The following is a 13,311-nucleotide window of genomic DNA, read 5'->3' on the forward strand; positions in this document are numbered from 1 at the left end:
CTGAGTTTCTGTCTCGGCTGCAAGAGATCAGCGAAGGAGCAGCTTCGGTCGGCTTCTTTAGGTTCCTTCTGTTTTACTTGCATCACCGTATGCCTTTGGCCGCTTCTCTCTCTTTAAAGTGTGAGGCAGCTTCAGTACGAAATTGTCAAGCTCCCCACTCCTGTTGGGGAAGCTTCCAGAGCCCTTCCTGTGCTCCAAATCCCGTGAGCGTCGGCGGGTCCGCGAGGCCCTGGCTCCGTTCCCCATCGCTGCCGACCGAGTGCCTGCGACCGCACGCGTGGCTGCCGCGGGCTCCGTGGAGCTCGGCCAGGCTGTGCGGAGGTGTTCCCGCAAGTCGCCGATGGAACGGTCACCGGCACCGAGGACGGCCAGCCAGGATCTACCTGCAGGCGGGTGTGAGAAGCACCAGGACTAACCCCCGCTTTACCTCAGCACCCTGGTTTGCACACGAAACCGCCAGCAGCAAGCACAGAGTAGGACGCTACATGGCGAGGCAAACAAAGCACAGAGGAGTCTTCCTGCACGTGGGGAGGCGGCGTCCCTCCCGGGCGGGGGCTCCAGCCGGCAGCGGCCCCGAGAAGGGCAGCCCAGGGCGGCGGGGGGCAGCGTGTCTGTGCAGGGGTGGCGGGCTTCCTGTCCAGCCTGGCGGGGTCTCAGCATAGCCACGGGGTGTCTTTCCACCTCGTTACCTGACGTCACATACACGCCCGGGGGAATCAATCGTTCCAGTAGCGAACCACAATGATCTCGGGGGACTCCAACACAATCTTGGGGAAAAAACATTTAATGCAAATATTCAACCACTGAAACATACAAATAAATAAATAGGCTCAGGAGAGCTGAGAAAACCCAAGTAAGTGTAACCGCCGCTCCCTTCGGTCCCAGATAGTCCGCTTCCAGAATACGGATAACAAAATGCACAAACCACTATGCAGAGAAGGTCCAGAACGTCCAACGTAAACCAACCTAAAATAAAGATAAAACCAAGGACAAACCCTAATTATTTTATTTCTGTATATCAAGACTACAAATAGCATTTAAACACTTAATTTATTATTCAAATTATGAAATTATACATTTTGTTTTGATATGGTCATTGTCTTAAAAGTGTCATTCAGTTTCCCCGCATTTAAAAGCATATTGCTAATTCTGGTCAATTCCATAGGACAGCCCACAGCCCCAGTGACAGGAAACGCTAGGTGAGGCAGAGGGAGGTCAGAGCGAGAGCCCTCAAGCCCCCGGCGTCAGCGAGGGTCAGTCTGGCTCTCCCAGTGGGTGCTCAGACACGCTCCCCGCTCTCAGAGGCCGACATCACCCAGCAACAAGGTAGGTCCTGATAAAGTGCCTTTTGAAGAGAGTCACCAGCACGCCTCCCCCCGGACACGCGACGGGGGCTGTCCGGTCTTCCTCCGGAGCAGCACCGTCGAGAAGCAGAGGGTGCAAAAGCCTGGCGCGCTGCCCAGGGACCGGGGAGAGGGGCGGGCGCGGCCCCGGGGTGCGGAGGGCGGGCGGCCTCGAGGTCCCGCCACAGCAGGCCGTGCCCAGTGCAAAGCCGCAGCCCGCCACTTTGGTTCAAGTGACTCAGATCGATGCCAGTGTCTGCTCTCCCCCAGCCGCCGCCGATCCCGGGCCACACGCGCTGCGGGACAGGCGAGCCCCGCCCCTCTCCCGGAAGCCCGCAGCCGCGCTTGGAGCTGGACGCGGGAGCACGACGTGCGCCCGCACACACCCCCACACAGGAACCGCCGGACCGGCACGATGCGGTCAGCGTGAACCGAAACAAGCATGCTCGTCCTGTTCAGGGGAATGGCTTAAAAAGCACAAATAAAATATTATCATTGCTGTGTATTTTCCAAACCTAACCACTTTGGGAAAAGGCAGCAGGAGAGAAAATGCCTTCAGTTTGAACAATCAGGACTGTAAACAATTCCGCCACACGAGAAGCAGGAGCCCCGAGAGGATGCGCCTCCAGCTCTCAGACCGGGCATCTCTGCCGACGAGCACCCGCGCTGCCGCCCCCCGGGCCCCCAGCTCAGGAAGGGCTCAAGTCCACTAGCAAAGCCAAAGCTTCTTCTTTGGTTAATTTCACTGAGTTGCCACTAGTCTTAACACGGCGCCCCTTTCGGCACAGCCACCGCAGTAGCCACATGGCACGTAACGCTTGTGAGTCTACGTTGTCGGAAAAGCAGTGTCCATCTGAGTGAGTGACCATGACTTCACGGACCATCTGGAACGAGGGGGAGGGGAGGGAGGGACGGGGGGGGCAGGAGAGCTGCAGGAGTCCGGCCCCAGCGCCCTCGCGGCCGGGGGTGCTGCCCGCGGTGCGGGCCCTGGTCGCTCCTCAGGGGGTGGCACCACGCCCGCTCAGCTCAGCTCGAAGCCAGCAGCGCACTCGATGGCGTACAGCAGCTTACTGCGCAGCAGCGACTCGTCGTGGAACTCCGGCAGCTTGAGCAGGTTCATGCAGGTGCTGGCCGTGGGCAGCCGCTCCAGGTCGGAGCCTCCGTTGTGAATGCAGAACGCGGGGTACAGCTCCTGAAAAGACAGCAGGCGTGCAGGACGCGGCCTTAATGGGCGGCCCCTGGATGGACTTTTTAAAAGCACACAAAACCCGCCTGCTCCCAACAGGAAAACACTGTGGTTGCATTTTCGCGAGAGACATCTGGTTTCTGGCGGTGCTCAAGACTGTGCTCTGCGGCTGGCAGGCCCTGGGCACCGCGCTTCGCGCAGGAGAAAGAGCCAAAAGGGCACTCGTGGGAAACAGAACCTCTCCACCGAGCAGGGCCTCCGCGGTCGCTCCAGAAGGCCTGAACGCCGGCGGCTGCTGGCCTGTGTCAGAGCAGACAGAAGCCGCCGGGGGAAGGAGCAGCGGGGAGGGGCCGTGGCAGAGCACGTCTTCTCCAAACTCTGAGCCACATGGATGTCCCAACAGAAAAAACAAAAACCAAAAACCAAACCAAAAAAACAAATTCATTCAAATGGGGAGGAAAGCACTGAAGCAACATGAAACCCAGGAAGCTACGCGCTGGTGGCTTAATCTCACAGCGAGGTATTGTTCTGAGTGGTTTTCTGTTTCTTTTTTTTTTTTTTTTTATAGATTTTATTTATGGGCACCTGGGTGGCTCAGTCAGTTCAGTGTCTGCCTTCAGCTCAGGTCATGATCCCAGAGTCCTGGCGTCGAGCCCCGCGGAGGGCTCCCTGCTCAGTGGGGAGCCTGCTTCTCCCTCTGCTTCTCCCTCTGTGCTCCCTCTCTCTATCAAATAAATAAAAACATCTTTAAAAAAAGATGTTATTGGGGGGCGCCTGGGTGGCTCAGTGGGTTAAGCCGCTGCCTTCGGCTCAGGTCATGATCTCAGGGTCCTGGGATCGAGTCCCACATCGGGCTCTCTGCTCTGCAGGGAGCCTGCTTCTTCTCTCCCTCTCTCTGCCTACCTGTCTGCCTGCTTGTGATCTCTGTCTGTCAAATAAATAAATAAAATATTAAAAAAAAAAAAAAAAAAAAGATGTTATTGGGGCGCCTGGGCGGCTCAGTGCGTTGAAGCCTCTGCCTTTGGCTCAGGTCATGATCTCAGGGTCCTGGGATTGAGCCCGGTGATGGGCTCTCTGCTCGGCGGGGAGCCTGCTTCCCCCCAACTCTCTGCCTACTTGTGGTCTCTCTCTGTCAAATAAATCAATAAAATCTAAAAAAAAAAAAAATAAAGTTATATAAAAAAGATTTTATTGATTTATTTGTGAGAAGGCTCGAGTGTGAGCAGGCGCCCCCGCCCACCCCCGTGGTGGTGTTCTGAAGCCACGTGGTGTTCCGTAGAACTGGTGCCCATCTACGCAGATGCCCCGGACCACGGGACCTGAGAACTCACTAGGAGATGAAGCAAAGGAGCAGATGAAGACCACAACTACCACCGGTAAGACAAAATCCAAAAGTAAAATAAAAAATAAAAACCTTGGAAGTCTAAATCTGAATTGGAAATGTCAGTCTGAACTTGTGATGTGATGTTCTCTTGGGGGAAAAACCCACCCGTTTGCGAGCGCTGTCCGCGGCGTCCAAGCCCGGAAATCACGACCACGCGCGACGACAAACAGCCGGATGCGCGGGTTTCGGCTTCTGTGGACCCACTTCTCACGGGAAGGACCCGGGGCTCCCCACGGAGCCAGGAGAACCACCTGACGAGCGTGGCCACGTGCCAGCCCACAAAGCCACCCCGCAGTCCCCGAACGTGGGCGCTCCGAGGGAAGGGGGCGCCTGCAGTGGCCGAGGCACGCGACATGCTGAAGCCACGGGTGCACGCTGGCGGCCAGGAGCCGAGCGGAGGGCTGCCCTGGGCGCTGGCTCACCCCCGGTCCTGGGAACCGGCGAGTGAACAAAGATCACGGCTTATTCGACCATCTCTGCACGGAGCCCTCGGTGTGACCCACGAACTGGTGAGAAAAAAATAAACTTTTCTTCACAGGCGACGCCAGCTGGGACGTGAGGAGACGCTGCAGTCGGCAAACGGCTGCTTTACCGGTGCAGGACAGAAGGGATGTGGGGGCGGTGGCAAGTGGCGTCTGCCACCTGCGGGCCCACCCCACTCCTGCCCCGGCCCGGCCCCCGCCGCAGCGACGCTGCAGCGCAGACAATGTTACCCGCGCGATGTTACCGCCAGGAGAGAAATTCAGGTCTGGAGGCTGCAGACCCTCTAGCGACCAGGTTCACAGGACAGACAGAGGAGCGACCCAGCCCCTCCGTGAACTCAGGGACCAGGGGCAAGAGAAGGGGGCGGCAGACAGGTGGCTCACTTGTCCTGGGGCGCTGGCGGACAAAGTCTCCGCAGCCTGGCCACCGGCCCCTGAGCGCTGCGCTGGGGTCTTCCGCACAGGCCCACGGAGATCTGTGCACCGGGAGAGAACGGCTCCCCCCGCCCCACTCTAAGTCGGAGGACGTCAGCGCGCTCCGGACACTGTCGCAGACCTCGGTCGCTGTCCACGCGCTCTTCCCTCCTGCTTTTCTGCGGCTGTGCGGCGTCCTACTGGATGTGACGCGGCCCCGCTGGCCCACGGACGGTCAGGTTACTTCCTAATTTTACAAATTAAAAGGGGTGAGGGGACAGGCTACGTCCCCTCACCCCGGTGCAGGCGCGCGTGCCCGTGGGTAACTCGACTGGGCAGGCCGTGCGCGGAGCTCTGCGGCGGCCACAGTAACCGCACCCTCTCCCGCGCACACTAGCTGCACCCGGCCTCGGTGCAGTCTGCCGGCTCGCCTGCAACAGGAGCCCAATGACGTGGCGACGGCCTTCGTCCCGAAAGCCTGACTCTGCCAACGCTCGAGCAAGTGTGCTTTTAGCCCCGGTGCTGAGGGATTTCAGACACGCTGCCGGAGCCTGCACACCTCACTGCACCAGGAAACGGCGCCCAGGAAAGCAAAACGGCCCCCCATAGGCGCCTGGCTGGTACCTGGAATAGATGGTTTCTCCTTGGGGTCAGTGCCCTGTGCACCTGTCACAGGCTTCCTCCTCAGAGCTGTGACCAGACACCCGTGCTTCCAACACCAGAGCGAAAGCTCACTCAGACGGCGGCGGGCACCTTCTCATGCAATCCGCCACCCTCTTGACTCCCCGCCAGGCCAGACTGGCGCGGGCACGGGAAGCCTGGACGCACAGCCCTGACCTCCCTCCCAGGACGGCGTCCTCAGCAGAGATCCGAGACACAGATCATGACTCACGCACAACGAGGTTCCTAGCCTCGTACGGAAGAAGAGTTGTAATCAACTAATAAGAAACAGGAAGTCCACTGTGGTAACTTTGCAGGAGAGGACATTACGAAGTTTATTAAAAATATTTCAAGTATCTGCTTCCCCCTCTCTCTGCCTGCCTCTCTGCCTACTTGGGACCTCTCTCTGTGTCAAATAAATAAAATCTTAAAAAAATTTCAAAGATGTTTTAATATGAAGAAAAATGATCCTGATGTGACACTGAGTGAAAAAAAGCCTACATTATAGGCTTAAATTATATTCAAGAATTATGATCAAAGAGCAGAGAAAATAATTCCCTATGAGCCACCATCATGGAAATGAGAGGACGAAGTCGGAGCGAGGCGCCTGCTCAGATGCGGGCCCTGGGAGGCACCTGCACCCCGGCCCCAGCCAGCCCAGGCGGCTTCCAGCGGGTTTTGCCTGGTTCGCAGGCTGAATTTAGCACGGACCTCACTGCGCGGCCCACACGACGCTGACTGCAGACTTACACGCGGCTCACCAGCCCGGGTACGTTTCAGCTAAACCGAAAGCTTCATTTAAACAGTGTATGTGGCACATAGTATGTGTTAAAACCACTGTCTTTTAAAAAATTATAGTCTATATGCCACTTTAAGTGTCTCATAAAAGTGTCAGAACGGGAACCAAAGAGAAACAGAAAGCACATTAATTACATTTATTATTTCACATTCTGACTACATGGAGTGCAGTTAATTTTCTCACATGCTTGAATAATCTAAGATGAAAACATCACAGTTTTGAAATGCAAAAGGACCTCTGAAGGCAGAGTCAGCGGGCAAGGGAAGGGGAGTGACCGGCTACATGGGGGAGCCCGAGACACATTTTGAATTAAATGCCCCATTTCAGCGTTTCTTTCATAATGCTAATTGAATTTCCTCCTTGGAGTCTTAAAAGTAAAAAAAAATGAAGTTCTTCATTGAAATCTGAGTCAAGGGCACTGTGTTGCGCAGAACTGAACAGAGCACAACGGGAATTTGCATTAATTCAGAGTGAGAAAAATCGTCAATTTGTTACGTGGCCCGATGGCAACTTAACAATTTTCTACAGCACTTTAATGATTTTTTTGTCTGTAACAATCACATTCACTGAACATATTAAACTTTAATTAGCTTTAGCAGACGCTATTCTTCTCCAGTAATGCAGCACTGAGTTTTGTAACTTTAAATTATGCAGGTTTGCCTTTGCTCCTTACGGCACTTGGACTGAAGGACACTCGTGCCCGGCCTGCCTAGCCAACTGGAAAGCACAAATATTAAGGTGATTTCTTCCACTCCGGAGTCTGACTTAGGACACATGCAAAGATATCTGAAAACTCTAAACTAAATTTTACATTTAATATATTTTAGATCCTTGGGAAAAATCTAAACTAGGAAGACGGTCTCATAGCTCCGCAAAGAATTTTTCATGGTCCGATGACAGCTCAGTCGTGACCGTGTGGGGTCACTAAGAGGGACCAGAGCTCACTAGGACTCCACGCAGGACTTCTCTTTTTTTTTTTTTTTTAAAAGATTTTATTTATTTATTTGACAGAGAGAGATCACAAGTAGGCAGAGAGGCAGGCAGAGAGAGAGGAGGAAGCAGGCTCCCTGCTGAGCAGAGAGCCCGATGCGGGACTCGATCCCAGGACCCTGAGATCATGACCTGAGCCGAAGGCAGCAGCCCAACCCACTGAGCCACCCAGGCGCCCCAGGACTTCTCTTTTTATAAAGTTTTATTTATTTCTTTGTCAGAGAGAGAGAGAGAGCGTGCAAGCAGGGGAAGCGGCAGGCAGAGGCAGAGGGAGAAGCAGGCTCCCTGCAGAGCAAGGAGCCCGATGCGGGACTCGATCCCAGGATCCTGGGACCATGACCTGAGTCGAAGGCAGACACTGAATGACTGAGCCCCCCAGCTGCCTCTCTACGTGGGATTTAAAAACCGAATGTAAAGCCCCTCACTTCTCCTTTCCTTTAAACTTGCAACACTCTCTCAGGCCTTTTAACACATTCTCCTCCAGTTCCCAAATCTCTGGAACCTTCCCCTTCCAGCAACACCCCTAATTCTTACCAGCCCTTGACGAAATCATTCAGGAGCGGGCAGAAATCTCTGGGTCCTCCTCTCAGTGCTGATGGAAGTGAGCCTTCCAAACCCCTTTCACAGAACGAGGTCCTTACTTTCCTTAGGTCTAGGTTTGGTGTCCTTTTGAAGCAGGAAGATTCTAGAAGCCTGGTTGCTCATAATAAAAGGTTGCTGATAAAACTACCCGACCGTTACTGCAATCTTAGCCTGTCTCATGACTGTTTACAGGACTAGATGATAAAATCTGGCCCCCAGAAGGCCCTTTCCTTGGTACGGGTCGGCGCGCCGCCCCTGCTCTTCCTGCTCTCAAGACCCCACCAGGGCCACATCCCCAGACCGCATGACACGTCATGAGGAACCGAACGGTAGAGCCGTGTTTATTCCAGGCTGCTGCCTGCTTTTCCTCAGAGTCACAGAGGCCCGTTTTCCAGTGTGGGCCCGTGGGCCAGTGCTCAGCACCACGCAGCTGGCCCAGCCAGGGCTGGTTCCACAGCGAGCCTGAAACACCGCTCACGTTCTGAGTCCCTGCTGACGTGTACCGCTGGTATGCAGCAGGGTTTTTATTTTTTTTTAAAGATTGATTTATTTATTTGACAGACAGAGATCACAAGTAGGCAGAGAGGCAGGCAGAGAGAGAGGAGGAAGCAGGCTCCCTGCTGAGCAGAGAGCCCGATGCGGGGCTCGATCCCAGAACCCTGGGATCATGACCCGAGCCGAAAGCAGAGGCTTTAACCCACTGAGCCACCCAGGCGCCCCTGCAGCAGGGTTTTTAACCCAGTCTGGAAGTTCTCCCCTTAACAGGTGAGTTTATTCTCGTCCCTTGCAACGGTCCGGCTCTCTCATTAATGTCCCTATCTACTGCAGGATTCTTAGCGCTTCCTGTGTCTGACTGACGAAGTGGCTTCCGTGAGCTTTGCTGGGCACGCTTACTTCCTACCTTGGTACTTTGCAAGGCAGAGGAGTGATCTTTAGTTCTGGTTTTGCTGAAAATGACTCACCGCTTCCAAACGACAGCAGTGTCAGTCGCACAGGCCCTGCCCGAACGCATGCCCCTCCCGTTTCTCCCTCCATGGCTCCGGCTCGGGCGGTCCCACTGGGTGCCGCACGGAGCGACTGACAGTCAACTTCTTTTTAAGACTTCTAAAAAAATTTTTTTTTTTAAAGATTTTATTCATTCATTTGACAGAGAGCACATGTAGGCAGAGAGGCAGGCAGAGAGAGAGGGAGAAGCTGACTCCTCACTGAGCAGAGAGCCCGATGCGGGGCTCGATCCCAGGACTTGAGGATCATGACTTGAACCAAAGGCAGAGGCTTAACCCACTGAGCCATCCAGGCGCCCCTCAAAGTAACAATTTAAAGAATAACTCCTACCATATAACTCATTGATCGAAGGTTCCGGAGTACATGCCTCTCGGTTAGTTAAACCAGCAGAGCAGAACTCCATGCTTATCTGCACGGATACTCTTCCCTATCATATATATACGCACCGCTGTGTATTTTAAACTATTAACGTTGCTTTATTTTAATTGACAATGAATAAGGGAACCACTAACTGTCCCCTGACTAAATTTAATTGCTAAAGATATGAAGTTGAACCAATGAGGTAATCATCAATTATCGGAACTGATAAGTAACACAAAATAAGTAACAGGGAACAACCAGGGAAAAATACACCCCTGACCCTTGCACAACGGCGGTCTGAACCCCACGAGCCCACGAGCACACAGATGTTTCGATAAGCGCACATCTGTACCACAAGGGCACCTTCCCGCTCCGAGGGCCGCTCCCTGTCGTCTGGCTGCCTTCCTCTGGGGATACCGCGGCGAGGCACAGGCTCACCGGCTGCCCCGTCAAGAGCTGTTCGCAGTTAAGTTCTGGAAGCGTCAAGAGGCACCTGTGGGTCTTCTGTGCGCGGTGGGGGTGCAGAGGTTCCGCAGCTCTTCCGCTCCGCTCTCCTCTCCCCGAACACCCCACCTCCCTGCTCTTAGCTTGTGCTCTCCTCAGCGAGGAGGCACACAGAGGAGACGGTCCTTTACGTCCCGCGAGCCCGGCCCCGGGGCCCCAGCCCAGTCCCAGGCCATCGTGACCACAGCCCGGGACCCGCGCCAGGAATAGGCGTGGTGACCTGCGCATCAGGATCCCGCGGACACTTAGCACCACCAGGGACAGAAAGACCTGGCGCCGCCCGGGCCGCACGCCGCGGGCCGCCAAGACGAGGCGGCGGACGCGTCAGGTCACCCGCGCGGCCCTTCCTGCTCCGAGCGGTGCGGGGGCCTCTTACCTTGAAGCCCAGGAGAGGCGGGCGGGAGCAGCTCGTGACGAACTTGAGCAGCTTGCGCTTCTCCTCGTCCGTGAAGCCTTCCACAACCCTCCAGAAGACTCTGATGACTGGGTGGTCGGCTGAGTAGCCTCCTGTGGGGACGAGAAGAGACGCGTCAGCGCGAACATGGCCATCGCGTGGGGCTCCCCCGGAAACGCAGAGCGGCCACCTGCGGCGCGACGTCACCCCACCTGCCGGGGCCGGAGGCGACACCCACTCCGCAGCCAGCTTGCTTCTAAGCAGGTTTGAACACGCCCCCCCGCCGGCCGCGTGACCGGGCCAGCCGGGTGGCCTGGCCGCTCTGCTCCTCCTGCTCCGGGGAGACGATGCACGAGCAGGGGAGGGACGGCGCGGCTCTGAGGACCCAAACCTAAGGCCAGAGCGACGGTGAGCCCGGGCACAGGCGACGCTGCACAGGGGTCCGAGTGTTAACAACCAGTCTCTGAGGGGCAGACTCTAACCAGGGACGTTCGCGAGAGCCACCGGTCCGAAAACTTGTTTCTGACACACCCGGTTACTCTGCCCGCGTGATCTAAGCGTCTCGCCGCACTTGACCGCCCCCCGCCCGGCCAGCAGCGAGCCCGCGCGCAGGGCACCTGCTCTCGGCGTGGCGGCCGCTTACTACTCTTCATCTGGTTAAGTGCTTCCTAAAACTGAAATAATTGCTATATATTGTTCCCCCATTGTTAATAGGCTACAGAAATAACATCGATAAAATATCTTAAGTGCATTAATTGGCACCAAAATGAATATGATAATATTTTAAAGCCTATTTACTGGAAAAGCGGAGATCATTAAAGGTCTGAGCTTCCAGTGCGGGCGGGTGGTGCAAACAGCCCAAGACAGCTTCTTGGCAAAGGAAAGGCTGGACTGATTCCCTTTCTGTAAACTGATGACTTGAGAGTGGGGACAGAGTGACCTTAGGTATTCTCTGCCTTTACATAAACATTCGAGTTCAAACTTACAGCAGTAAAAAGTAATGACAGAAGGGGACATACGTGCACACGCTTATGTACCAATAAATGCACGCATATTTGTCTATTTATGTCAGCGTCAGCAGACTCAGACGTCGGCAACCACAGCCGCACCCCCCTTGGAACACCCCCCCTTTCTCAAACGAATCCCATGTTCCCGACAGACCACCGAGGCCTGCGGGCCTCTGCACATGCACTCTCAGGGAGGCTGGTGCACGTTGGGGAACAGGCCGCGATGGGGCGCCTTCACCGGCACCAGGTCCAGACCCCGCCAGAGTGACCTTGCGGGAAAGCTGGGAAAACAGGACTGAGAAGTCTGCATGGGGTTCTTTCTTCAAATCATACATTTCACCATTTAAAGTTTCTTTTTTAAAAGGTTTTATTTGAGACAGAGGAAGAGTGAAGAGCGGGAGGTTTTCATGTAAGTTGAGTCACACCACATAGGTCCTGTTTTGTGCCTGGCTTACGTCTCTGGGCATGACGTTTCCAGACATATCAGAAGTTCGCTCTTTCGAAGACTCAGTGACACCCACTGCCGCGCACAGACCACACCCGCTCCTCTGTCCATCGGCAGGAGGCCGTTCGGGAGGTCCCCCTCTGGGCCCCTATGAATGATGCTGTGTGAACACCCGCGTGCAAGTACGTGTTCAGTCCCTGCTTCCAATGCCCTCGGGTACACACGTGAGAGCAGAATTGCTGGGCCCGATGGTAAGTCTGTGTTTGGTTTCCTGGGTAGCCACCAGCCCACTTTCCAGAGTGGCTACTTTACAGGCCAGCAGCCAGCAAGGGTTTCAGTTTCTCCACATCCTTGACCACACTTGTTACTCTCTACGTGGTGCCTGTGTGAGTCGTCTTCATGGACGGGTGACCTGTTCCACTGCTGTCTCATGTGCGTCTCCCTCACGACTGGTCACATTTGGGTATCTTCTTTGGAGAAATGTCTATTCACCTCCTTGTCCCATTTATGACTTGGCTTGTCTTCTTGTTGAGTTGTAAGAGTTCTTAATATATCCTGAACACATATATATGATTTCCAAATATTCTCCCCCTTTTATAGGTTGGCCTTTTTACTTTCTTTTTTTTTTTTAAAGATTTATTTATTTATTTATTTGACAGACAGAGATCACAAGTAGGCAGAGAGGCAGGCAGAGAGAGAAGGGAAGCAGACTCTTTGCTGAGCAGAGAGCCCGATGTGGGGCTCGATCCCAGGACCCTGGGATCATGACCTGAGCCAAAGGCAGAGGCTTTAATCCACTGAGCCACCCAGGTGTCCCGGCCTTTTTACTTTCTTGATCATGTCTTTTGATGTACAAAGTTTGTAATTTTGATGACGTTCCATTTCTTTTTTTGCTTATGCTTTTGCATCATACCTAGGAATCCAAAGTCAAATCCAAGATCATAAAGACTTACCCCTTTTCTCCTAAGAGCTTTATGCTTTTAGGCCCTACCCATCTGGAGTTCACTTTTGTATATGGTGTGAGGTAGGAGTACAGCCACTTTTTAACTCATGGTCAACTTTTGCAAAGAGCTGTCATCATCTTACACGCAGTCAGGAGGGTTCCACTTTCTCTACGTACTAACACCTGGAGCTCGCCTACCTTTCTGATTCCAGTCTTTCCAGTGGGTACACAGTATTCTCTCATCACGATCTGACTTCGTGCTGAACAGCTGTTGCTGTGCTAATTTGCTTACTGGCCATTTACACGTATGTTCTTAGGTGGAACTTTTTTTGGGCCATGTTTTAAATTCAACTGCTTGTCCTACGAAGTTGTAAATGCTCTTTATATATATTATACATATCACCTGAACATGGTTTCTTCCAATCTGTGGCTTGCCTTTTCATTTTCTTAACAGTATGTTTTGAAGCACAAAAGCTTTAATTTTGAGGAAGTCCAACTTTCTTTCAATTTCTTTTTTCTGGCTCTTGCTTTTGGTGTACAACTAAAAACTCCGTCCAATCCAAAGGCCATGCAGATTTTCTCCTTTATTTTCTTTTAGAGGTTTTATAGTTTTGGCTGTTACCTATGGGGCTCCCAGCCCGCTGAGCTCATTTCTGCACGTGGTGTGAGGTAACTGAAGCTCTCGGTTTTCCATGTTATTGTTGTCCCAGGACTGCCGTACTGTCAAGGGAATGGTCAGCGGACTGTGAACATGCGGATTCGCTTCTGAAGCCGATCATGGCGCATCGATCACTGTGCCAGTCCTGGTGCCAA

At 53.9% G+C, this 13,311-nt stretch overlaps 1 protein-coding gene across 2 annotated transcripts in view; it reads right to left on the reverse strand.

Annotated features, from left to right (window-relative positions):
• Nucleotides 1–768: 768 nt before the first annotated feature.
• The window catches only part of UBE3C (ubiquitin protein ligase E3C), a 112,482-nt gene continuing 99,939 nt past the window's right edge, over nt 769–13,311 (reverse strand). Inside the window, exons 22-23 of one of the 2 annotated variants that reach the window (XM_082692926.1) lie at nt 10,086–10,216; nt 769–2,535 (exon numbers count right to left, since the gene is read on the reverse strand). In XM_082692926.1, coding sequence (XP_082549052.1) covers nt 2,365–2,535; nt 10,086–10,216 — 302 coding nt within the window. In that variant the 3' untranslated portion in view covers nt 769–2,364. Of the gene's footprint in view, nt 2,536–9,300; nt 9,679–10,085; nt 10,217–13,311 lie in introns of those variants that run through there. The other variant, XM_082692927.1, reaches the window with a different exon arrangement.

Source organism: Mustela nivalis (assembly GCF_964662115.1).
Source record: "Mustela nivalis genome assembly, chromosome: 12".
Lineage (NCBI taxonomy): Eukaryota > Metazoa > Chordata > Mammalia > Carnivora > Mustelidae > Mustela > Mustela nivalis.